Source organism: Erinaceus europaeus, chromosome 8 (assembly GCF_950295315.1).
Source record: "Erinaceus europaeus chromosome 8, mEriEur2.1, whole genome shotgun sequence".
NCBI classification, from domain to species: Eukaryota; Metazoa; Chordata; class Mammalia; order Eulipotyphla; family Erinaceidae; genus Erinaceus; species Erinaceus europaeus.
In genome coordinates, this window is record NC_080169.1 from 98,498,428 (window position 1) to 98,525,893 (window position 27,466).

General features: G+C 42.3%; 1 protein-coding gene across 1 annotated transcript in view; it reads left to right on the forward strand.

Moving 5' to 3' along the window:
- Positions 1–27,466, forward strand: part of SND1 (staphylococcal nuclease and tudor domain containing 1) — a 497,039-nt gene that overhangs the window by 275,659 nt on the left and 193,914 nt on the right. The window contains exons 13-14 of the mRNA XM_007526286.3: positions 3,302–3,412; positions 20,216–20,288. Of these exons, the coding sequence (XP_007526348.1) occupies positions 3,302–3,412; positions 20,216–20,288 (184 nt within the window). The remainder of the gene's footprint in view (positions 1–3,301; positions 3,413–20,215; positions 20,289–27,466) is intronic.

Genomic DNA, 27,466 nt, shown 5'->3' on the forward strand with positions numbered 1-27,466 from the left:
GACTTCTTAAAAAAATTTATGCTGGGTAAGCATAATTAATATATGCCTAGCATAATAATGTTCTAATACTATATTCCCAAAGTGATTCAATGCTTTTCTGATAATTCAAAGAGTACCTTTTTCTTTTTTCAGAATGTGTTTTAACAAAATTAAAGGAATGTATGGTAATTTTGTTGCATTATAAAATTAATCATTCCGGGCCAGCTAAATAGCTCACTTGGGGTAGTATGCTGTTTTGCCATGTGTTTAAACCAGGTTCAAGTCCAGTCCCCACTGCATTGAAGGAAGGAAGCTTTGGTGCTGTGGTCTCTTTCACACTTGCTCCTGGAGTGCTATGGTTACTCCTCCCCCTTCCCATTCTCGAAAGCTACTCCTATAAAAGCCCTTCTCCTTCCGCACCTCTCTCTCTTTCCGGCGCTTCACTTCGGTGTTTAGACGCAGGAAAGGTTACTGCGTGAGGCGGCCATTTTCGCTACCTCCTAAAAATATACTTTATCATTTACATTATGCAAGTCACATCATAGATACCAGGGAACAAAGTAAGAAGAATGTGCCCCTTACCTTCTTGGACATCATAATTTATAGAGGAAGACTGACAGTAGTCAGTACTTGTAATATTGTGTAGTGAATTATGGACACACACCAAGAAGAAAATGCATGTGGGGTGATTCTCACAAGCTTTACTCATAGTAAATTCCCAATAGTGACAGCTACTATTATTTTAAGTATTTTCACTCTCCTTACTGCTAAGTAGCAGCACCACAACTGTTCCTCCAGGCAAAATCTCTAATTAGGAATAAGATACTAGGAGACTATGGTTTAGACACTAAGTTTTAGAGAGAAGAGATAGGAAGGTGGTGGGAAGACTGCAGATTTGGGAATCTGGAATCTTCACCACTGATTTGTAGATGTTTGCTAACAGGAGGGAGAGGGCAGGAATTATGAGTGATGGGAAAGGATTGTCCCTGGTTTGTGCCCATGCATGTACCCAATGATTTTGTGAGTTAATTTGAGCACCGTTAAAAGGAAGAGGTCATTAAATATTTGTGCTGTTCTGCTTTAGCATTCTCTAGCTTTGTTTCATCTAGAAGCTTATTCGTGTGAAATTTTCCTTGCCTGTTCTGTCATCCCAACTATCTCCTCCAGACTCCCTGTATTGACTGGAAAATGTCAATGCACAGTTATTTAAAATGCAGTAACAAACATGTCTTTGTTCTCCTGGCATTTTAAATCACGGGGACATCTCAACCTGTCAGAAAGTGGAGTTGCCCACCCCCGTCTTGCCTCCTTGGTGGATGGGGAGCACCTATCCTGCCCTCTAGAGTTTCTTAGTGACACCCTGAGTTACATTCTCACCATTTATCAACATCTACAGCTGCTGATTTGGGGGCTGTTGGCATTCTTCATGCTGCCAAAGCCAACACCGTGATAATGACAGCATTTGCCAGCACTTCTTAGCGGTGACTCAGGAGACAGGGTGGCCAGCTAAGCAGCCTCTTTGTGGGAGTGGATTTTGAGAAGTGCTAATTCCGTGGCGGGCTGGAGATATTAATATCATGCTGGCAGTAGATAAACAGGCAACGGAGGGGCACAGAATGAGAAAAGAACCAGCCAGCATCTATTCCTTCTTTTTTCTACTTGCACATGCAGTTTTCTTTTTTTTTAAAAATATTTATTTATTCCCTTTTGTTGCCCTTATTGTTTTATTGTTGTGGTTATTATTATTATTGTTGTCGTTGTTGGATAGGACAGAGAGAATTGGAGAAAGGAGGGGAAGACAGAGAGGGGGAGAGAAAGATAGACACCTGCAGACCTGCTTCACCACCTGTGAAGCGACTCCCCTTGCAGGTGGGGAGCCAGGGCTCAAACCGGGATCCTTACTCTGGTCCTTGCGCTTTACACCACCTGTGTTTAACCACTGCGCTACAGCCTGACTCCCGCACATGCAGTTTTCTGTTCTCCTTTTTCTTCTTCTTTTTCGTGTGTGTGTGTGTGTGTGTGTGTGTGTGTATGAGAGAGAGAGAGAGAGAGAGATTCCCTGGGTTCTATTGAGTTCGAACTCGTAAGTGGCTTACACATGTACATAGACCTGTGGAGATTACAGCATCGCCAGAGCGAAAGTTTCTAAGAACCGTAGTGTGTTAAGAGTTAACCACATTCTAAACAACACTAAATCACAGCATATGGTACAGTGGCCTATTACTTACCATCCCCCTTCCCTAAAGGGCCACTAACCAGATGGTTTGAGTGGGGCCTTTGGTGTAATTATGACAGACACAAAGAAAGACATAACCACCACTCTCCCTCAATAATATCATTTCCTCTTGTTTCCTAGTACTTGCTACAAGAAACATTTGACAAGGTGCCTTCATAGTTTGATTACTTCAGAGCAAATGTCCCTTTTCTGATTCAGGTGGAACTCGGCCAATATGCTCTTTTAGCATTGTGAGAATCCTAGGCTCTTTCACCTAGTTAGTAGATGTGATCACAGTGATAGTGACTCCAGGCCTCCTATTCTGCTGCACAAAAGATTCAGTGCATTTGAGAATCACCTGAAGCAGGATCCTAATATGAACATTCTGTAGTCCTAAAAAGACTATTGGGAGTTTGTCGCAGTGCTCATCATGTCAGACTTTACACGGTTTACTTTGTTGCGTCTTCTTTTCCAATTTTTCATAAAGGGCTTTACTCCCATTACCATACCTTCTTTCCTATCAAAACTTGCTAAGAACAACTTGCTACCTTAACCTGCTACAAGCCTCCTTTGGATGGGGGAGCCGCCACTAGGAATTCTGATAAGTACTTTGAGTGTAATGTTAGTAATGTTTCTGACGTTGCTCCCAACTGGAACCAGACATTTTCCAGTTACAGTATAGGATAGAAAGGGAGGTTTTTGAGAAATTTAGGTCATGCTTTTATGTGTGTGTGTGTGTGTTTTTTTCCTTTTAAATCTGTGTGCCTGATATTTTAGAGCAGACTTGAGGGTAGTGGCTTGTTGATAACATTCTGTAAATAGCCCAGCCTAATGTGGGCTTTTTACAGATATTTTCTGCTCGTTTTTATGTACAGATTGATATAGCATCTGACTGCACCGTGCAGAAAAGTGCTGAGCTATGGATCTTTGTTATTTTACCTTTTATTTGGGTGTCTAGCTTAGCTACTTGATTGGTCTTTCAATCCTTCGCTTCTCCCTCTCCCTGCCAGGCTATATGGAGACCTTCCAGTGCTAACTGTTATTATTTCTGTTGACTGAGCCCCACCTGCACCCCCAGTGCTCACTGACCTATCTCTTCTGTTGCAGAAACATTGCCGAGGCCCTCATCAGCAAAGGTCTAGCCACAGTGATCCGATACCGGCAGGATGATGACCAGAGATCCTCACACTATGATGAGCTGCTTGCTGCAGAGGCCAGGTGAGATGAACATGGACTCAAGGGAACACACTGGGGATCACAGCCCCACTTTCTTTCTCTCCCACTCTCCTTGCTACTTGCCCAGAAGAATGTGATGGCAAATGACAGACTGAGAAACCTTCCATCTTTATCATTCTAGTTTTCCCCCATGAAAAGAAGACAGGCATCCTTTGATCTTGCCTTTGAACCTTAATTGTCCCTGGGCCATGTCTGCAAAATAGTTCTGTATTAGATCTGCTGTCCCTATGTAGATGCTGTAAAATGAATAGATGAGATAGTGCTGTCAGAGCGCTTTTATCATCACCATCCTCGGTACCAGCTACGAAGTCCTGCTTAATGTGCAGGCCACTTGCCTCAGCATCTCACCTTCAGTGGCCTCTGCTCCCTGGCACCTCCTATTCACCACCTCTCCACCTTTTGCCATGTACAGAGGAAATGAAAACATTTATTAGGAAATGAGATTTAGTTTCACAATTTTGACAGCTAGCAGGAGAGCCTTCGAGAAGCCCTGTGACATTTTACTTTTGTCCTTCATCCCTGTGGCTGGTTGCCCCAAGGACACGCAATGTTGCTGAGCAATATTTCTACCTACTGACATTCCTCAAGGCTCAGGCCATGTGGCCACTTGTCACTAAGGGGTGCTGGTAATTGAGTGAGTCCCAGACTTGTTGGGAATCAGAGCAAGAACCAAGTGACTATTGCTAAGCTTCCTTGGGTTGCCCCCAAAATAAATAAATAAATAAATAAATAGACAAACAAACAAATAAATAGATAACCAGAATCTGCCCATTATTTCAAAATGATCCCAGGCACTTGCTTCTCTTAGCCACTTTCCTGTGGCCTAAAACTGATTTCAACCTAGAAGCCTAGTAATTGCTAGTTTGTACTCTACTATTCAAGGAGCAATGACCTTGGGCAGATGTTATCTACACTTTAGACTGTGTTGTTGAGATCACTTCTCTTGCTCTTTGGCCCAGAACATTGCCCTGATATGTGACATTTACCTCTAATACCATGTCACATCCTGATGGATAGAGCATCTGTGGAATGTCACACAGAATGTCAGCTGAGGAATCAGTCTGTCAGTCTACGGTGGCTTTTTGGATGCTTTCTTGAGGACTTTTCCCAGCAGGCCCTCTCTGAGACCTGGTTCTTGAGTACAAGTAGTTCAGTGAAAATACCAGTTGTGTTGGGTCCGTTAGGCTCACTGATGGCCAGTGTAAAGTGATATGTTGTCCATAATTAGCCTCTCTCTTAATCCTCCTTCGCTTCCTCGCTTTTCTTTGCAGTCTATATCTTCCTTAAACCAGGTGACCTCATAGTGGGAAATGTGACTTCACACTGATTATCTAGCCACTCTAAGAAATCGACAGCAACAGACTACTTGAGAGGGGCCTTTGGCGCTGGGTCTCTGCTGGCAGTGCTCAGCCTCATATGATAGTGTCTGGAAAAGTAAGTTATGCTTCCCTAGAGTGGCAGCTGCACATGCAGTAAATGGAGACCCAGAGTCATACTTCCCACCATGGCATGGTTCTGCCATAAATGAATATTTAAAATATTTATTTTTGACAGTCCATGTGAGTGCGTAAAATTGTTTGCATAGCTTCTCTGGAAAGTGAGACCACAGCATACCCTCCTATGCTCTAAGAAGTAGCTAGATTGTGCATAAGCATGCATAGATAGTGAGTTGTTGTTGTTGTTGTTGCTGTTTTAAGGAAGTGGCAGCATCTTTAGTCCTCGTCTTAAGCTGAAGGATTGTAACAAGATGCTTGTCTACTGAAGAAGTGAGTTGCCTAGAGTCAATTGTGTTGAGCCACTGCTCTCAGACTGATGGTGGAAAAACTGGCTTGGGGGTCATTGCACTGTTGCAGGTTGAGTAAACGGAAAGAAATTAAGCAGTTCCCCAAGCCTGTGAAGCATTGCCATAAGGCAGTGCAGACCTCATAAACAATTAGAAAAAATGGCCAACATGGACTGTGAGTGAGTTTTTCTTTGGAGCACTATTGTCAGCAAGCCCCAGGATGGTGGCCCAGTGCCATCTTCTAGATGCTAACCTCATCAAGGCGAATGAAGAACTGAGAAAGCCTGTCCCCACCAGATAGGAATGGTGACTTCCTCCCACCCCCCAAAATGATAACATTGACATTTCTTTTGAGACTACTTATTTTTGACGTTCTGCTTTATTTTAGTTTGCACATGCCCTATGTCCCCTTAAGTGTTCTTACTTGATTCTGTCACATTACAGCTTGTCAGAGTGCCTACTTGCTCCTTCTCCTGCCTGTCTGTTGAATATTATGTGAGTGAGCTTAGGGTTGTTTTCCTCTAGATAGACTGCATACATATATATTCCTTCCAGTTGAACTCTGCCTTGTAATTTTATGCCCCAGTCAATTCAGGTCCTCTACCTCCCAGCTTAGCGTCCTCTGCAGATCTCATTAGTGAGTTGTTTACTCTTTCCCTGGGCCTTGAATAAACCCCTAAATAAAAATGGCTTTGGTCTTGACCCCAGATCTCTCCCTGCATATTGTCACTTAACTGTCTTTTGTTTATCATCCTTCAGCTACTGCCTAATCTCCAGTGATGGTGGACTGAACCAAGCAATTTCAATTAATTTCCCAAGTAGAATTTTGGGAGGTACTGTAGCAAATGCTTTAGCAAAGGCCAAATTAATAGCATCTGCTGCTGCTTCTATCAGTCGTTCATTCTGGAACGTTTTGGGAGAAATAGATTGGTATAAGTAAGCTTGCAAGGCCAGTGTTCTCTTTAGTTCTTCTCACAGGGGTGTAGATTCCAGCAGATTTCTTTGTCCCTGACCCCAGTGCCTCTTCTTCTCTCTGGTTATCACTAGTGATATCAGCAGTAGTGCACAGTGCTCTTCCATTGACTTTGCTTTCCAGAGCAGTGCTTGGCTATTAATCCTTTTAGCTTTGGGGAAAGGGCAGCCTGTTAACGTGTCTGACTTCTCGGGTCAGCGCAACTGCCTCCCCAGGAGTTGATGAGCTTTCTCGGGGCTTGCTCAATAGCCACGGCTTCCTCTGCGAGAGGTTCTGATCTGCCAACCTTCTTCAGATCATCTGATGGGACCCCAGGGGAGTGATATGTTATGCCTTCCTTGGGAAGAGGAGGTGAGGCAATAGAAGAATGCCAATTTGCAGATTGCCTACTGCTCTCAAACACATGTAACTGCCTGCCAGAAACAAGTCCATATACTAGCCCTCAGCAGTGCTGTCCAGAGTGCTGACCTGTGGAGATTCCTGCATTCTGACTCCTGTCTGCTTTTGGGAAACCCTCACTGTGCCTTAAATAGAGGGCACATCTAGAGGAAGTCCACATCATGTTTTTTGTTCCTCAGATAAATTAACTCCTAACTCCCAACAGGCAACCCTCCTTTCTAATTCATTTGTCTGTCATCAGCTGCCTCCTCCCTCATTACCTTGTGTCCTGGTAAGATAAGGTTTGGGTATTTTTGCACGTATTCTGAGGCCTTGTTTTTTTCATAGGCTCTATTGAAAAGCCCTTGATTTTGCTGCAGGGTTGTAAGAGGTCTAGCATGTGTCCACCATATTTTTAGTAAAAAAGCACTCAGGTGCAGTGACCCACACTTCTTGGTGACACTCCAGAACCTAGTCCTCTTTTTTAGAGGCAGCCTGTGTGCTCCTCGGGGAGTGTGACACATCATTTTGCTTCTGTCCCATCCTAATTTTTTTTCATTCCCATATTGACTTTGCAGCATTTCTAGCTCTCCTTTCCCTTCAGTGTTTTGTCAGCTGATCTGCCGCATTACTCATCTTAGTGAATGTTCTCAATATAATGTTCTCACTTCCTTCAGAGAATGTCCCTTCTACCTTCCAGGGGTACTTCCAAGACACTGAATCTCTATTGGAACCCTGCTTACATTCTAAATAAGGGTTTCACCAAAAGAGGGGACGGGCAGAGAAGATCTCTCATCTACTCTAGTCTGTATATTTGGTAGAACACATCTTGTTTGATTTCAAACAGGCCAGCATGTTGATTTCTATTCCATCCTAGAGGTCTTTGCAAATGGGTTTTTGCTGAGCATATTATAGGCACTGATGTTGACAGTGCTAGGAGTCAGATCAAAGCCTTTCTGGGAGCCTTGTTTTCCTTGGATATCCAGGCCTTAAGGATATCATTCCAAGGATATTCTCCTAATGCAACCCATAATCTTATTTTTAAATGTAATGTTTTCAGAGTTCCCAGCAACTCTTAAGACTCTGGCTTGTCATAAGAAAACACAGAAGTTATTTAACCTTAGAAATTGGAGCTTTATTCCTTTAATGCACCTTTGAATTCTAAGATTTTGTGATTTCCAGATAGGGTTATATATATTCACAAAAGAAACTGATGCCCTAGCTTGACTGTGGCAAAGCAATTGTATTGAACAATCTAGTATCTGAGTAGATTCAAATGAATTTAGTTTCATTCTGGACATACATAATGAGGTGAGGGTTATCTCATTGGGGGAGAAAGGGGCAGGCTCTCTTATCTTTCATGTATATTCTATTTCTTGCCCAGCACACTGCAGATTAAGAACACTGTGGAGGTGTCTTCCGTCTTTGAAAAGTAATCATGAGCCTGCTCCCCTCCCTGCTTCACCTGGGCTCCCTTGCTTCCTTGTCCCTTCATGGAGGCTTTTCTTCTGATTAAGTAAACCTTGTGACATGCCCTTCCAGCACCCCTGCTTTGCCATCTTCTGTATCTCTAATCTGCAAACCCTGTTACCTCCAGTCCTGGATTAAAATTCTGTCAAAGAGCTCTTGCTTTTCTTCAGTGTGGTTGATGGTGCCTTCACTCTGCTTGAACCTTGACAAAATCTGTTTTAGCATTTCCATCATAGATTTTGATCAAAAGGCCATAAACTCTTTCATAGGCCAATATCAGTAGTCATTATGAAGACAGGAAGGAATGTTTCAAGTAAGAATCTCTCCTGGTGATGTAGTTGCTGAGGGCCATGCTAGACTTATCAGTTTTCATGCATTTGTTGCAGTAACTTATAAACGTATTTCTGATTTCTACTGAAGTGTTTTCAATACCACTGGGAAGAAAGGCTTCCAGAGCAATCATTTTTTTAAAAAACTTTTTATTTATAGTAGTTTTTCTACAAAAATCCAGTAAGTTTTAAAAAATATATATATCGGTCTTAAAATTTTAAAAATCCAAAGAACTTTTGATAGGGTTCTTCCTGCCTGTGTCTTAAGTTCAACTGACATTTTTCAGTGCTGATTACAAACGAGATGTAAAGACTTAGCAGAGATTTCTGTTCAGTTAAAAAAAACCCTCCACTTATGACTCTTCAGTGGAAGAGGTCAGCATTACTGATTTAATAATTCAGATTTGTTCGTTATTCTGAGAAAGAGGCAATTTCATAGCCATCCCAAGCCAGTGAGAAATTGGTGTTGAATTTGAGTGTGTGTTTTGAAATTTTAAAGCTAATATATCCTATCTCAGAATATAGATTACATGAGTTAACTAGTTCTCCAAGAAAATAAATTACTCCTCTGTTGGGAACAGTTGTTCAAGACTGTTTATCTTGCATGTGGTGGCTTTGAATTCACTTCTTCTCTTAATCCTCGTTTTCTTGAGTGTATCTTGGGTCCCTGGCATTGGCATAATAGTGGAGAAGACAAAAGATAATGGACTCAAGCCTTCTAAAAGCATGCATGCATTCTCAGAGACACAGACATTAAATAATTTTAATAGTTCCCGCTGGATATTGCTATTTTTCTTGTATCTACTCTTTTCTTACCAATTTGCCTAGTCCCTCCTTTTTATTAACACTACCTGCCTTACATCTTCTTTTATTCCACCTCTCATTTCTATTAAATTTTCCCATGAGAACATCTCCCTGAAATCCATCTCTTCTGTCCAGCCTCTGCTCTTATCTTCTCAATAGTTTAATGGCACAACTTTAAATAAACCAAGATTTCTCACTTTCAGTCTAATGACCTCAAGTGAAATTTCTCTTTGAATAAAACTAAATCCTACAGAATAATGTTAAAAACAGAGCTTTGATTTTAACTTTTCTCTTGTACTGTTTAATGTAGCTCCAGGGTACTGTTGGATTTTTTTAGCTCAAGCATCATAGGAATTCAACTGTAGCTTGATGAGTTATCTTCTGCCCTCTTCCCCCTGCTATATTACATTATGCTAGTACAGCTTAGAAGCTAGCACAGAGAATGGAGATTTCATTCTCTTCAGTGTCTGGAATGGCTTCTTTTCTCCTTTAGCCCTGGAAATGCATATCCCTCACTACATTTTTGGATTTCAGGTAGGTCCAAATCATGAAGTTGCTCATTTGACTCAGCAGGTGTCATTGTTGGGGGGGGAGGGTTGTTTCTTTATTTGGGAAATGGGTAGATTAGTTATTGCAAGTGGGTATGGTAACAGGAAAATGCATTGAAAGAGCTGGTGTGGGGAAGTGATTTGACAGTACAGCTGAATGTGGGGAAATTTAGCTTTTCCCTTTCTTCAGAAAAGATGATGCACTCAACTTCCAAATAGCAGTAATCAATCTGCATTTAAGGCAGCACAAATGGCCACTTCTGGAGAGCTGTATAATGGCTCCATTTCCAAATAGTTTTCTCCTCCAGGATATTAAGAGGATCTGTTCATACTCTTCATCCTTAACTTCCTTTTTTTCTCCCCACCTCCAGTTCTTCCTGCTAGAACTCAGGCTGTGAGACTTATCTTGATGACCGGTATGAGGGGCTTAACGTAAACATGGAACCTGTTGAGACTATCTGCTATCTCATATGCAACACTACAGGTAGATTTGGAGGGCTTGGTTCAGTAGTGAACTCGTATTAAGAGTTACTCTTTGCCCAGTTCTCTCTGTAATTATTAGTCTGCAGTAACTGTATCCTACTGAGGAGGCTGTTCTAGACTAACCTTCCTGGACAGTTTGGTTTGTGGAACATACATATATACCTAGTCCTATGTGCTCCCACCATTTGTCAGCCCAGAGCTCCTTGCCCTTCCTCACCCATCTCAATATTCTTTCGAAGCCTTTGCTCCTCTTATGCAATCTCTAAATGTCTCATATTTTCAAATGGTTTTCAAATTACTTTGAAATAAGTTTGTAATATGTGCGCTTGACCAGGTGTACCACCACTTGGCCCCTGTAATAAATTTGAAGACTAGCATTTGACCCATGACTTTTTGGAGTTTCTTATAACTTCACTTCTTAAAGCAGTGGTTCTCCATGTGTGTTTCTCAGACCAGCAATGTTATTGCCACCCGTTAACAATGTGAATTCCCAGGTCCTCCCCCCTGCCTCTCCCTGCCTAGGCATACTATTAAATAGATCTGAAACTTGGGAATTAATTTTAGCAACCTCTCTCTCTCTTTTTTTTTTTTAACATGCCCTTTAAAGGCATCTGATATACATTAAAATTGGAGGACAACCACTCTAAATTTCTTAGTGCTAAAAAACAAATGTTATCCCATTAGGCCAGATGAATTTATTTGGTTTGATAACAACGGTGATAAGTAACAGAACAAGGCATGGAACAAATACACCGTATGCCCCCTCCCCCTGTGTTAGTAGTGCCTACCCTGTGGTCTCAGCCACGCTTATCCCACACCATCCAGATGAATATTCTTGTTCCCATTGACTCTTGTCTCACCCTTCCTTATACTCTTAATTCATGATTCCTTAATCTGATTCCTTCTGAAGGGACTCCACCAGGGTTGGCTAATTTAATGTCAAATCATCTTGAATGCTGCTGTGCCTACTTGATTTGACTCAGCAGCAGCATCAGGTGGCTGAGTGGGTCTTTATATTACAGATATCCCTATCTGACTTTTGTGCTAATCCTTAGAAATTGCTCCGAAGAACTATAGTTCAGGTAATTAGCCACTGATACATCAATGCAAAGTAACTTGTAGCCACTCATGAGGGGAAAATCCACTCCATAGCTCGCTTGCACTTGCAGAATTCTTTGTATCTAAAATTCTTGTAAACTGCCTCTTGCATTTCTCTTTTATCCCAAGCTTCCCCTGGCACCCCCTCCAGCTTTGGGCACAGGAACTGAGAAGGATTACTTCCCATTTCTCTTGTTTCTGCTTCAGATTCAGAATGCCAGATCTCTAGTGGATGACAGTGAATCTTTTCCAGGTGCCAGTAATGTAGCTCCTGTTGTTATAACCACTTTCCAAATAGTCTGTTTCTTTCCACTCAGCAACAGACGTGCTAAAATCTTTTTCTGACTTGACCGTGTTAGAGTAACAAGTATTTTACCAGATACATTGGGGATAAAACCAATGTGGTCTGATTGTACCACATAAATAATCTTTGTTGTAGTTGGAATAGAATCATTGCTCTAAGTAATAGAAAACAAGGCATGGGATGGACAGACTTTGAATTTCATTGCCATAGTAGTTGCTGCCCTATAGTCTAGTGCTGATCTGGATGAACCAGAAGGTAATTATAATAGTGGGCATAAAAGTAAGTGTCTGGGATGTGTAACTTGGATCACCACATTCATGGAGTTCTCTACAAACAGATCCAAAGGCAAGGCATGCTCTTTCTCATTTGCCTTATAAAAAGGAAGTAAACAGAATAGTTTACCCCCATGATACAGCAGTCCCCCATCTATGAATTGAGGCACCCAACCTTGTATCTGAAAATTATTCTCAACACATTACTCTTTACTGTAAGTATTATATACAAGTACATACGTAGCAAGAAGTAAATGATTAGATTAAGCAACATATATCTATCTGATGGATTTACTGAGCAGCTATTAAAATGGTGCAAAATTAGTAATAGCGTTGTCAACTGATACCACTTCAGTAAAGTAAAAACAATGACAAATTGCATATATATGAAGGAAATGTTCGTTTGATGGATTGTTTCTGAGGGAGAAAGGATGCTGCAGAATCTTTGCCATGATGTTCTGAAAATATAAGAGACCCAGAAGGCGTAACATAAGCACTTGGGAATTATGGTGCTGATGCTTTTTGTGTTGAAGTAGAATTACACATCGTTTTCTCCAGTTTTTTTTCTTTTCTTTAGGGACATGTAGTTCCTGGGATCAGGACATAAAAACTTGACAAACCAATGTCCTTGAGGAAATTTTGGTTATCATTTGCATCTCATCTCACTGTTCTGAGTCCTCATGAAGATATTAGACTGATAATTGACAGTTGGTACATAGCTCCAATACCCCTACCCTAGCCTTGAGGTGCCTTTCTCTGTTTGGTCTCTTCACAGAGCTCAGCATCCCCAGTCTGTTCCCTCCCTCCCTGTCTCTTGCCCAAACCCTGCAGTACCTTTGTCACACCTGGCACGATAACATGTGTACCCACTTCTTCTTAGATTAGGTTTCAGTGCATTGATGGCCTCTCTTTTTCCTTGTCATTTCCCTCACTGCCTTATAATACCTTCTGTCTCATTACTCTGCTCACCTCCCCTTGGCCAGAGGACTCAGCTTCCTCATTTCCAGTTTGCATCTTCTCCTTGTCTCTTTTTCTTAATAGTAATTCTGATTTTTGTTGAGAATATGGCTGCATAATCTGCATTCCCATCTACCAATCTGCATCTGTGTCTGCTGTTTCTTACTTTCTGAGTGTTCAGACCCTCCTAGTTCCTCTGGCTGCCAGGGAGTCTGTGAAGTTCAGAGGAATTTATTGCGGCTATGCTTTTCTCTCTCTCCCCCTCCCTACCTCCCCCCGCCCCTCCCAGCACAGAGAGAAGCTGAGAGAGGGAAGGGAGGGAGAAATATAGACATCTTTATACACCGCTTGTGAGACTTTCCCTGTGGAGCTAGGGATCAGGAACTTGAACCCCAGACTTTGCACATGGTGACATGTGTTCCACCAGGTGCACTGCTGCTTGACCTTTGCTGCTATGTTTCATTGATAACTATATTTGGTTCATCATAAACATCATATTCATCACTATGACCTGAAACACAGTGAGAGGAACTTTAGAAATTTAGTAAGGTATTCACTTTTTGTTCTGCTTTTGAACTCTTTCTGCTGAAATTATTTCCACCGCACCTTAGCTGTTTATTTTCTGGTAGGAGTTTCATATATCCCTGCCCTTTGGCTCTATTGAGTTTGTTGCGATCAGAGTCCTGCCTCCCAGTCACTGCCATTCAGTTTGCTCCTCTGTAGGTCTATGACACTGGGTGAGGTGTATGTGATGCTTTCATTCTTGATGTTCTTCTGCATCTACTCAAAGATCAGGCTTTAAACTCTCAGCCCTGTACTGTTGCAACTAGGAAACCTGCTATGCCTGAGACTTGAAGCTTATATCATGAAATTGTAGGGACCAGGAAATAGCTCACCTGATAGAATGAGGAGCCAGGTTCAAGTCCCTGGCCACCACCTGGGAGCACTGGGAAGCGTCAGGAGCAATGAAGTGGTGCCATCGTCTCTCTCTTCTCTATCCCACACACCCCTAGCCACCTTCACCCCACCCCCACCCCCACTCCTGTCTCTCATACTCTCTTACCTGGAAAAGGTCATGTGGGGCTTTTGTGGGGTTTTGCCTGGAGTGGTGGAATCATGCAGACACAAAACCCCAGTGAAGCCCTGCTAGCAAAAAAGAAAGTGTGCATCTAGGACAGCAGGAGACCTCAGCCTTTTGCTCTACAGTCACTCTGGCATTTTCCATGTCTCCAGTCTGAAACTTTGCCTACATTCATTAGTCACCGGGCATTTGTTCAGCTTCACTAGGAATACAATACTTGAACTAGGTGACCTTGAGTTAATATGAGTATGTGAACAGGGCTCTGTGTTCAAATACCATAACAAGCATGCTAGTCTCAATCTCAGTCCTCACGGGTCTGTAGTCTACCTTACAGAAATAGTGATTAACACCTGGTGCCATTTGAATGAACACACACATGAGTTTACTCCCATTTCAGGATACAGTTGGCCCTGAACAGTGCAGAGGTTAGGGATGCTAGTCCTCTGTGCAGCCCACCACCTGCAGCTAAGTTTTGAGTCCTCTTAAAATTTAGCCACTAGTAGCCTTGATGTTGACCAGAAGCCTAGACATATAGGTGATTGATTAGTTAACACACATATTGTATTGAATCTACATATTCTCTATTGCTTTTGGGGGGGGGGGCTTCAGGGTTATTGCTGGGGCTCAGTGCTCAGTGCCTGCACCACGAATCCACTGCTCCTGGAGACCATTTTTTCCCCTTTTATTGACCTTCTTGTTTTATCATTGTTGTGGTTATTATTGTTGTTGTTGCTGCTGTCTTTGGATAGGACAGAGAGAAATGGTGAGGGGGGAGAGAAAGATAGACACCTGCAGGCCTGCTTCACTGCCTGTGAAGCGACTCCCCTGCAGGTGGGGAGCCGGGGGCTCAAACCAGGATCCTTATGCCAGTATGCTGTATTGTGTTCTTAGCTAGAGAAAAGGAAGTCATAAATAGATTATCATAAAAGTATTCAACCTCAGATAAGAGGAAAATAAAATCTACATATAAGTCACATGCACAGCTCAAATCTTTGAGGGTCAACTGTTAATCATAAATACACCATCGTCACAATTGCCCCTTCACCTAGAGCCCCAGATTAAGAATTCGTGACACAGCAAGCATTTTTTTTTCTTGCTATTGCCGGGGCTTCATCACTCGGGGCTGCTGTTTTCTGGGGGCGGGGGGCTGAGGGGTGGGTTCTGGGGGCGGGGGGTTAGGGGGGTGGGTGCACTGAATTTCCCTCAAGTTCTGTGAAGACCAGGCTCAAGTCTGACTTGCCTGGTGAACAACCGCCAGGTGGACTCCCCTGCTGACCAGCAGTAAGGACTTTTTATTGAAGTGAGGTGATGGCTCCAGAGAAGCTGTGATTCTTTTCATTCTATAGGTAAGTATGGGCCTGGAAGAATGGTGGTTTTTTTTTGTTTTTGTTTTCCTCCAGGATTATTGCTGGGGCTCGGGGCCTGCACCATGCATCTACTGCTCCTGGAGGCCAATTCCCCCCCCCCCCCATTTTGTTGTCATTGTCCTGGAGGTCATTTTTTTTTCCCCTTGTTGTCACTGTTGCCATTGATGTTGTTGTTGTTGGATAGGACAGAGGGAAATTGTGAAAGCGGGGGAGACGGGGGAGAGAAAGATAAACACCTGTAGACCTGCTTCACCACTGGTGAAGCGACCCCCCTGCAGGTAGGGTGCTGTGGGCTCGAACTGGGATCCTTATGCAGGTCCTTGCACTTTGTGCCATGTACACTTAACCAGCTGCGCTACTGCCCAACTCCCAGAAGGATGCTTCTGTGTAGACAGCATTGAGGAAACTGACCTAAATGGATCAGGAGGAGTAATGTGAAACTTGGGTGAAGGCATACAAGGAGACCACATGATACAAGCTCATGAAAGTCAAGCATTAGGATTTCCATGTCAGGTCACCAACTGTTAGTATTCTTTGTTTTGGCCTAAGTAGAGGATCAAAATGACAAAATATGTTTTTATGGAGATGTCACACAGCAGTGGCATGTAATGTTGAATCAGAGTGGTATGTAGTATCAAAAGTGGATTTAGATAAAATGTTCCTCATGTTATCTTGGAACAAGCTAGTGGAGAGCTGGCACCAGTGAGAGTCCAAAAATGTCCAGTGAGCACAGTTAGACAGGAGGAAAGTTCTGGATGAAGGCTCTAAAGCAGCAGCTAAGTTGAAGATCCCCTTTGCTTCCTGCTTCCCAAGAAAACATTGCTTCAGGGAAATGATGGATGCCATCATGTGGTCACAGGTACCTGGTCTCTTGGCTATATAACCTCCCTGCCACCTCTTCTGCATGCCATTATGCTTTCCACCACTTTTTCTTCTAGTCCCCTATGTTAGTTCTTTCATGAGGCAGTGTTGAAATCTCCTCTTCCCCAGAAAAGTTCACACATATGATCCTAGTACCATTTCAGGTTGTACTGAATCCTGAATACTTTGAGCATCTTAAATGAAGCCACTAAGGTCCCTAGGTTAAGAATTCTTGGTGTAATAACCATGTCATGATTTGTGGCTGGATCTAACCACAAAGGCTTTGACCTTTTGTTATTTCACAAAAAACATTTGTTCAGAAGAACAGCCTAACCATTGAATTAGAACTGAGATCATAGCATGTTGTCTGTTGAATGGTTGTGGGTCAGTGGTGCAAAAGTTTGTGCTTTGGAGACAGGGCTGACTCAGGTTTTTCTAACTGAGCAAGGGGAGCTAAAATCGCTGAGAATTTTGCATAGGTTATTTTGCATAGGGAGTATGAGTTCTGGATCCTGTTGTGCTGCAGCAGTGGCTGTGATCCTATTTTATCAGCATCCTTTTCTGGCTTTTTCAGAGATCTTGCTTTTATTTTCTAGAGGCAGAGCAGTAGCATCTCATACATGAGAATTTCAGACTTTGCTGTTTAAATAAGAAAGTATTTTCCAGGGATCTGAATGGGGTTCTTTTCCAACACTGTAGTTTCTAGAAGTTTCTAGAAGCAACATAGAAAGCTGAGTTTCCATCCTGGTACTCACTGGCTGCCCCACTGGATCGATGTGGCCGTATACTCTCTTTTCGTGGCTGGTGATGATTTCTGTCCAATATTGACACCACTGGTCTTTGTGCTGCTACTTCTTGGGGAAGAAAGCTTCAGAAAGGAGCAGGCTGTGTTCTGCCCCACTGCTTCCTTTCTCCTGGCTGGCCTGAGCACCAGCCTGCCTTTGTGAGAAAGCACCTATTAAGCAAACACAGCAGGAGGAGTTTAGAAGTCAGGAGTTTCATTCCTTGCTTAATGAAAAGGGATGTTGAGCTGTGGTTTCAGCCTGCAGAGAGAAGGGAGTGTGGGGAGGGGAGTTGACTTTTGCTCTGTGGAGCAGGGATCAGTGGAATCAACCCGGCTTGTACCTGGACCACCCTCTCAAGTCTCAAAACGGATCTCTCCAGACTCTTCCTAGAATAGAGGTTATGTAAGACTAGGGATGGGAACCTGGACCTGCATTTTTGTACTGGCTGTACATACAGCTGACAGTGGTTGTTCTTATAGTCCTGGAACAAAGAAGAAGACTGTTTGACAAGGAATCTACTGTGTGTGTGTGTGTTTCTCATTAAAATGCATGCATGAATTTCTACACTGAGCAGTTCCCCCAATAATGTCCTCTGAGAGACTGTTGCAGTTTCATCAGCCTTGTGCTGAGGGAGATTTGCTGGGGATGGCTCGCTCACCCCGGGTCATTTCTGCAGCTGTAACAAGCACCAAAACAGCATCAGCACCAGAGAGGAGACAGCACAGGAGAGGAGATGCAAGCTGAATCAGGCCATTTTAGTCAGTTGCTCAAATATCCCTCATGCTCTGCAGCCCGAGCATGGTGTGTACCTCTTACACTTAAGAGTGCTTCCTACAGCAGGCCCTCTTGATTTTTACAAGCTATTAACTTTCAGTTTTGTCTCTATTTTGTTAAAAACTAACAATGAGAACTGTTTTCCTCAGTGTGGATATGATGTTACAATACTACTTTATTGCTACCTCTCCAGTGTGCCTGTAGTTGATCTAATTCTGTTTGGAAGGTTTATTCTAAAATTGGTGCCTGGATGCAAATAAATATCTGATAATAATCTTTTTTTTCTAAAAAGAATAAGATAGTATACGAAAAGAGCCTTAAAAAATATATGGCAGCTTCATTTTGAAGAAATCTGTTTGTTTGTTTGTTTGTTTCACTAAATGTCACGTTCACCGTCACCATGTTTTCTGGTTTTGAGTACTGTTCTCCCCACCCCACCCCCCAGATTGCACCTTTAATCTTGGCTATGTCCTGGATTTCTGCGTGTGCCATAGGGTCACTTTGGGTTGCCGGTGGGGTTGGGAAGGGGGGTCACAAAAGTAAAGTCGCATTTCAGTTTATTCCCTTACTGTGTTTTTTTGTCGTTGTTGTTTGCCTGGGAACCTGTTTCCTAGCTTAATGCTTGCTCACCTTGGTTCCCCACCCCTACCCACCCACATATTATATGAGATACTCTCCAGCTCCCAGGAAAGGCCATGAGTTCAGCAGTACTCTAACATGAACCCATCCATTTATAGGGCAGATGCATTTATTTTGGTTGTCCTTGTTGTTAGAAGCATACAGCTTTGGGCATTTTGCACCCCCAGAAGACCTACAGAAAGCTTTTCAGGCCTGGCCTTGAAGGAGCTCACCTTGCCCCACAGAGACTCTGTTCCTACCACTGCTCACTTAAATTTTAGGGTAACAAGAGGGGGAAAGCCCACTGGTGGCAGCAGGCACAAACAGAGGTTTAGGAGGTATAAAAGTTGAATCTTTCTTTGCCTTTCAGCCACTGGCTTCTTAGAAAAAGCATCCTCTAGTTCCCTACCCTTGGTTTGCAAAACCCAGGAGGTCTGGGGTAAACCTTGAGGATCAGCCCTGGTCTGTGATCATTAGCAGGCTCTCCAAGTGATAAATCACCCTGTGGCTTGTTAGAGGAAAAATTCTGACCCATTTGCAGTTTATCAAGCTAAAGGCCTTGATTCAAATTCTGGAGGAACTGTGCAGATTCAAGGGACATGGAACTGCATCCTTTTCATTTGCAGTTCAGATCAGAAATAAGCTGATTTTTTGTTTCTTGCTAATTCTGTACTTTGATTTCTTACCCTTGTCACAGAGGGGAAACTAGATAGTAAGGAAAGCATTTGTTTCTTGCTTCTGAATAAAAGACACTTGAAACAGTTTATGAGAGACAGATCCCATGGGATGGAAGAAGCGATGAAGGGAGGCTGAATGGTTATGGCCCAAGTAGGTACAAATAGGACTTACTCTGCTTTGCTCTGACACCCAATCAGTTTGTTCTATATGAGCTTGATTTTGGCAGGTAGGACCTGAAAGTCAGCTTTGCAGAGGAATGTCCTCTACTTTTGGTGATTAAGTGGAGAGGAGCTGTAGAAGAACAGTGCGACCAGCATACCGACCCACCACTCTGGGCAGATTTCTCTGTATTTTGTCTGGAATTCTGAAACCCTGAAAGGCTGGTCTGCAGAACAAATATGCTGTCTGAACCCCTGTTTTTCAACCTTAAAATGCAAAATTAGCTCTCCAGACTGGCTGTACACAGAAAAGTTTTATATAATACTGTGGTGACTTAGTGGTTTACTCATCAGTTTTTTATTTGGTGAGCCTTCATTGTTACATGAGTGATCATTAGTCTTCTGTCCTAAAGCTACCATTCAAAGGTTTAGGAGATAAGTGATGGGAGGTTGGAGCAAACCAAGCAGTGGTCAAATATGTACTAACTACAACCTGAGACTGAAAATGAGGGTTAATGTCAGTTGTGCAGCTTTTGTTCAACGCACACAAGCCCCCTTTTCCCATACAATATTGCTTCATTCAAGGCTACTTATCTTTTTTTTTTTTTTTTTTAACCTGGGAGGAACCCATTTCCATTAGAATAGGAACACTAGCTACATATTTTGCATTTAAAATTTTCATGTGATTAAACACAGAAAAAAAAACATTATTGCTTCTGTTTCTTAGGAGTGTGTTCTTCCAACTGATTCTTCTTTTGTGCTCTAACAATGCTTTTAATTTGCAAACAGGTTCAGGAGCTCTCTCTCTGATTACCAGGCACACACTGTAAGTGGAAACTAGCAGGCAAGTGCCAGGAACTAGGTTTAAGACTAGAGCGAGCTGGTATTCTTCCCTCCACCAGATACTATTCCAGAGACTGGCTACCCGGCAGGGTGCAGTAGGAACTGGGGAAGTAACAGACCCCCATGTTAGAGACACCTCTTCTCCTCCTGTTTCCTTTCCCACCTACCCCTCCCCTGTGTCCTCTGTACCCTGATCATTATTTTTCCCTTTTCATTTGCAGAGCTATTAAGAATGGCAAAGGACTGCATAGCAAGAAGGAAGTGCCTATCCACCGTGTAGCTGACATCTCTGGGGTGAGTGTGGTCCCTAAATAGAACTCAGAGGTTCTAAATAGGCTCAGAGGTCCCGAGATCTTGGCTCCTCATTCACAAAGGGCTTCAGCTTGTGTGTTTTCTGTTGCTCGCTTGTTTCCAGGCACTGAGTGTGAATTTTTCCAGGGCTTCCCCTTCTGTGGCTATCGAGATTCTGCTCTATCTAGGAAAGCAGAATTCTTATGAGGATGGAAAACCGTAAAACCTCCATCTAGCTCTTCACCTGGACTGTTACTGAGTTGCTTTTCCTTTTTTTTTTTTTTCCTTTAATTTTGACTCAGAAGGTCTTCCCATTTGTATTAAAATAGAATTACTTCTTTTAAAAATCTCTCTTTAATTCTCACTATTACTGGGAAGTCTGAGTGGGAAAAGGTCAAGTAGAAGGGTTTTAGGACAAGTTTAAGAATTAATTATAATAGCCTCATCTTAGCTTTTCCCTCTGGTTGCCAAGAAGTGGGGGGAAATACGCACTCATCTTTCAAAATAACAGATAAGGATAATATAGAAAAATGGACGGCACAGACTTTTTTCAACTCCCGAAAGACTATGTCTAAATGACTGTTTAGTGATTGGCATTTTAACCTTACACATTTAGAAGCACTTTGGGCTGAATATCTATATTAATTGAGCAGTCTTATTCATTTACTCAACAAAGATTATTTATTGTCTTCTGTGCCTGGAACTGCACTGAGAGGACAGCAGTGAGCAAAACTGCTGAAGTCCCTAGGCAAGTGGGGTAGGGGCAATGGCATGTAGCGCCAGCAACTGTAAAAACAAAACCAACTAAAGGGACAGGGAGCTGTGCAAGTGTTGATTTTGGTCAGCTGACCAGAGAAGGCTCCTTGACTCATCAGTTTAATCTCTGTTCAGGGACACACACCATCCATATCTGCATTCATAGTCACTAACCATTAAGCAGGGCTTATGTACGGTGGGCCACATAGCCCAGGGGAGGAGAAAGAGAACGGGCTAGTAAATCTTAGCCTGGATACTCTGCGAACTTGCCTGGGACACTGAGAAGGGGGAAAATAAAAAAACAAAACACTACCTTGAAAGCTCAGACTAGCCCACAGCAGTGATAAATTAGAGTGTATTATCTTCCCGTTAGGCAGTGTTCCCAAGCCTGGCTGAGGCTTTCCTGTTGTTCTTGTGTTTGCTGATTATAAATGTGTCTGGCCAGCTCACCTTTGCCTAGGTATAATGGAACCTTGTTTATTTTAAGCAACGGGATTCTGTTGTGCTTTCCTTTCTCTGTAACCACTCAACCAGAGATTACAGATTAAACAGCGTTGCCTACTTTAATTGGGTTTCTGTCAAGGAGCTGTACATTATGTTTCTGCTCAATCAGTGAGGTACATTGATAAATATTCTTAGTAGGTGATAATCCTGGAAACCCCAGAAACCTGTTGCTAATGGCCTTTGAGCCACAGGGGTATCTGCTAAGGCTCGTTGTTAACAGGTGTAACTCTCCCAGCGGGATGATAGCAGGCCAGTCTTCTCTGTGGCCTACCCTGCTGAGTTATTGTTTACATGTACATTATGAATTTCCATGTGCTTCTGCTGTGCCATTGTTAACAATATTTTCCTTAATATCGTTCTTTTGGTGAAGATGTTAGAGTCAACATTTGACTTCTCGACAACAGGGAGTGGCAAAAATTTTAGACATCACAGTGGAAGCTCCTACCTATAGGCACACATGCCATCTCCAAAGCTCATGGCAGGCCCACACACTAGGGCCTTCCAGGAACAAAATCTCACCTTGGAGAAAGTGCACTTGTTGGTTCTGTGTAGTTGATGTTCTTGCTCAGATTTCCCACAAGCGGTGAGGTGAAGTTCTCAGCAACTTTTTAAGTTAGTGGCACATTTGCTTTGAGATTTTTCCCCTTAGCACCTGCCAGAATAATGTCCTGATGATCTTTACAGCTGTTTTTGTATCTTACACAGCCTTCTGCTGTGATATATTTCTTTTCTTTTCTTCTTCTTTTTTTTTTTTTTTTTTTTCTGTTTTAGGCAGCACTAGGCCTCATGAAACTTGTCTTAATTTTTTTTTGGGGGGAGCTCCCAAACTGTAGCCCAGTTTCATACGTATTTTTATTCCCTTTTATGTCTGTATAATGTAAAACTGGGTTGCTCTTAAGTTATTTGAAAATAAATGCCAGTTAAATCTTTATCAGTTACCATATAGATAAGAGGAAAGCTTGGGCAAAGGAAACCATGAAAGTAAAAAGGCTATTCCATTTAAATAGATGTCAGAATGACCTTGTCTACCTTCATGATACATATTCAGCTTAAATTGCCAGGTTTTTTTAGTGCCTTCTGTAATAGAGTTCTGTCTCCCATTTCTAACCTCCCCTTCTTTCTGTCATAGTGTCATGTGTTAAGTATGTGTGTGTGTTGGCTGCCCTTGTGGCATTTAAGTGAGATGTATGGGTTTTCAGCTTCCCAAATCATGCCAGCAACATTACTGTCTGCAGGGCAGGTAGGCATGTGGACTCAGACAAGCAAATAGGATGACAGAGGAAGATAAAATATTGAGAACTAAATAGTGCACATGCGCATAATGGTCAATCTTCCAACCTGACACCCACGTACGTACACCCCATTGATTCAGTGTCTTAATTGCAGGTCCTTTTTTTTTTAAGATTCACTTTACTGATTTAGTAACATAGAAGGAAGAGAATGGGGTAGGGGTGGGGAGGAAGAGTGTTAATTGCAGCAGCACTCTGGTTGGTATGTAGTATGTAGTACTGGGTGTCAAACACAGGACCTTATGGTTATTTCATTTCTTTTTTTTTTTTTAACCAGAGCACTGCTCATCTCTGGCTTATAGTGGTACAAGGGATTGAATCTGGGACTTCAGACCCTCAGTATGTGTGATACATTACAGGAACAGTGTTCTAGCAAGTGTGCATGATTCTGCTCCCTACCCCAGTACACATTCTTGGGGGTGGGGAGAGACAGATATTGGTTCCTCTCATTTTGTTTCCTAAACACATTGAAGAAATGAACTGAGTGGAAGCAGTTCTGATGTGATGGTAAGAGAAGTAAACTACACATTTCTTCTAGTCTCAGTGATCTCCTACTTATGGTGTGGGAGTCTCCCTGTTACCTGTTTACACTCCTCTGTGTGTGAGGGTGGTGGTGGTGGCGGGAGTGTATGTTGCCTTCAGACTTATCGATGGAGCTGCATGCTCATACTATGAATTCACGGCTCCTGGTGGCAGTTTTTTTTTTTTTTTTTCTATTTTATTAGATAGGACAGAGAGAAATTGGGAGGGCAGGGAGATAGAAAGGGAGACAGAAAGACACCTGCAGACCCACTTCACTACTTATGAAGAATCCCCCCTGCAGGTGGGGAACAAGGGGCTCAAACTCAGATCCTTCTGCCATTCTTGCACTTACTAATATGTGCACTTAATCAGGTGTACCGCCACCTGGCCCCGTTTCTCATCATTTGTAGCTTCAAAAACCAAGATCCAGTGTCTAAGAATCAAGAGCATATTGACATGCCTGATGTAGAAACTGAGCCTGCTTAATAATGGTGGGAGTAAGTAATCAAACCCTGGAGTTTGAGGCTGACTGCCTCCTTTGAAAAGTTAAGACACAGAGGCAGTAAAACAAGCAGAGCAGTTCTTAGCTACTAAACATACTTTTGTAAAATATCTTGGTCCTAAATGGGGATCTGAGGAATGAACTTAGGACCTTGACATGCCACCTCCATGGCCCAAACTTTATTTTTTATTTTTCAGAGAGAAAGATACCCAAACAATGTTCCTCCTTCTATAGGACTCCCAAGTAAGGCAGGGAATCATAGCCAGGACCACACAAATAAGAAGGCATGCGTTTGTCCCCCTGAGTTATCTCCCAGATCCAGCATCTAAACAAACTTCCTAACTTGTATTCTACTAACCCAGTTGTGTCTCTTGCGTTCTGTCCCATACTGATCACTCTTACAGTTTTTTGGAAATGTATCTTTCAACATTAGGGTTGTCATTTGGTATTTTCTTTGCTAATGCAGGTGGGTTTTTTTTTTTTTTTTTTTTTTTTTTTACATCAATGTCAAATGAGTGCTCCATTTTTTATATAAGGTGTGTTGACATCTCTGTTATGGCAATGGGATTAACTTTTTTTTTAGCTAGTACTTTGTTCTGCCTGGCTCATCTGTATCTGTTTTCAGAGTTACCGCTAAGTAAAAGAAATTCTGCTAGTTTGGTTATTTGGGTACGTAAAAAGTTATTAGTTATATTTTTCAAGGCAAAGGAAGTGGGTGTTGGTGAGCACTGACTGTTTCTGTCCTTTCTCTTAACAGTGTGGTTACTCCTCAGGTCAGAATGTTACTAAGAACTAAGAATTTGACCAACCCTGCACTAGCTCTGATTTGATTTGAAGAGAATTCTGTGGAAACCTGCTCATTGTAACACATCCATCATTTTCATTGTTAGGGGTATCGCCCCTCTTCCTGTCTTTACTCTCTCCCTTCCTTGCCACTGTATAAAATGTTTGGATGTGCATGTCAGTGAAAGGTAACACTGCTGCTTATCTTACATTTATTGTTTTTGCTGCAGTCCGGTCTGTAATAAATACAATCTCCTGCAGATATAGTGTGATGCAGATGATAAAATGGGACTAGTGTGTGGCTTACTGTTATTCTGTTAAATCAGACAAATCAATTATGGCTTCAAGATGAGAGGGACCTCCCCCCCCTCCCCCCAAGCTGCAGTCAGCCCACACTGATTCCTTCCTGTACCCCCGCCACGCTTCCTTCTTATTGAGCAATATTCCATGAGTCATGTGTCGATATTTCACTTTTCCTCTTTCCTGTTGTCTGGCAGTAAAATTGCCAGATCTCTCTGAACCTGTTAGTGCCTGAGGTGAAAGCTTTCAGGGCTGACCAGCGAGGCTGTGACTTGGAAATATAGAAGACTGACGTATTCCTTTAAAAATTGCTAGATTGGGGGCCGGGCAGAGGCTGGAAATGGCTTACCCTGAAGGGGGGAACACTCTGCCATGCACAAAGACCTAGGTTCAAGCCCTGGTACCATGTGCAGCACCAAAGGAAAGTTGATGAATGGTGGGGCAGTGCTGGCTTATCCTGCCTCTTCTGTCTCTGAACTTAAAAGTTCTCCTGAAGCAGTAGAAGCACTAGGTTCGTTTTTGTTTGTTTGTTTTTGTTCTTTTTGGTTTTTAAGTGTATATTGTTGGGTAAGTTAACAGAGTGAGAAATAAGGGAAGGACCTCTTAGAATTAAACTTGATATCACCATCCTGTATTCTTCAGGGCATTTGAGGCAGTCTTTTTTCTTAAAGAGTCTTGGGGACCTTTATTTATTTATTTATTTATTTATTTAATAAATTATGGTGTTTAGGGCCTCAGTGGAATAGTTCAAGTTGAGTAGTCATACTGGCAAATTTGAAAGTATTTTCCTCAGTAAGTTCAAAGAAGATAAAAGGACAATCACCAAGGGGGTCTTTTAAAATTAGGTCTCTATTAAATGTCCTTATGTGTTCTGAACCTCTTACTTAGGTTTTGTTCTCATAGGAATCTAAATTTCTTTTTTTTAAATTATTTTTTAAAATATTTATTTATTTTCCCTTTTGTTGCCCTTGTTTTTTATTGTTGTTCTTATTGATGTCGTCATTGTTAGATAGGACAGAGAGAAATGGAGAGAGGAGGGGAAGACAGAGGGGGAGAGAAAGATAGACACCTGCTGACCTGCTTCATCGCCTGTGAAGCGACTCCCCTGCAGGTGGGGAGCCCTGTGCTCGAACCGGTATCCTTAAACTCCAGTCCTTGCACTTTGCACCACCTGTGCTTAATCCTCTGCTCTACCGCCCAACTCCCAGGATCTAAATTTCTTGTGGTCTCCTTTCTGTTCTTTTTAATCATTGGTAATTTGGTGGCACAAATGCTCCTTTTTATATTCTTTATTTTAATACCCTTCCCCACTCTTACTCTTCATTAGTCTCCAGTCCTGTTCGAGTACCCCTTTTGTGCTACCTGCACAAGTTCCGTTCATGGTTCAGCCTGGTGGGTTTCTGTGACCTGAAAGCTTTCATTGCTGCTAGAGCTGCGTTCATACCTGCCCCTCGCCTAGATTCTGTTTTTGCTGCCCTGAGGATAACCCCACTGGAGTTCTGCAAGAACCAGTTCACTGTTTGCTTGCCTGCCCTCTGGAGCCAGCCTTACATACTCCATTATGTCCATTTTGCACAAGCATTGCATGTCTGCAAGGAAGGTATGGAGGCCTCTCCCCTCCACCCCCCTCGTTGCTTTGCTTCAGGGCCTCAAATTAACTAGTTTAGAAGGGGCTGCTCTCTTTCCCCTCCTTTGGCTGCTCACCCAGAGGTTATTGGACTGCAATGTGCAGCTAATTGACTTGGATTTTTTTGCTGCACAGAAATATGCAATGAAAGCTTGTGGCATATGGCACCTGTGATGCCAAGTGGCGGCTACTCTGGAAGTTTCTCCTAGGCTTTGAGGAAAAGCCAAAGTTCTTTTTTCCATTACTATTTTTTAAAAAAAAAAAAGTTTATTTTTCATTGATCTCATATAAGATCCACAGGAAGAGTTTCACTTGAGAGAAAAAGAGAAAGAGAAGCCAGAGCATCATTCTGGTAAATATGTTTCTGAGAATCAAACCAGGAGCCTCAAGCTTGTGCTTTCTCAGCTAAAGTATTTCCCTGACCAAGCTTCAAGGCTGTTTCTCTTTTTCTTATTTTCTCCTCCTTCTTTCCCCACTCTGTCAGAGTCAGCTGTTGCTAAGGAGATCTTGATTGTGCCATAGTTCATAGCCCTCTCAAACAGCTTAAGGCCATTCCTATATTCACTTTGTTCACATTCCTTACAAATACAGGATGCTGTGTGGCCACATGCTTTTTTGAAATTCTCTCAATCAGTTGCCCTAGAATCACAGAGGTGTCTCTCTTTCTTTCTAATGGAATCTGAAAATATGTGTGCATTCCATAGAAACAGATGTCTCTCTCAGGCTGAACACATTTTTCAATGAAAAATGGAAGAAAAAAATTCTGAAATTTTATAATGACTTTGTTTCAGCATTTTATCACAGTTAATAGCAGTTATGTCTAAGTATTTCCTTTTAGAAATGTCATCCACTTTTCCACTGAGTTTTTCTTTTCCTGTATATTTATCGGTATATGTAT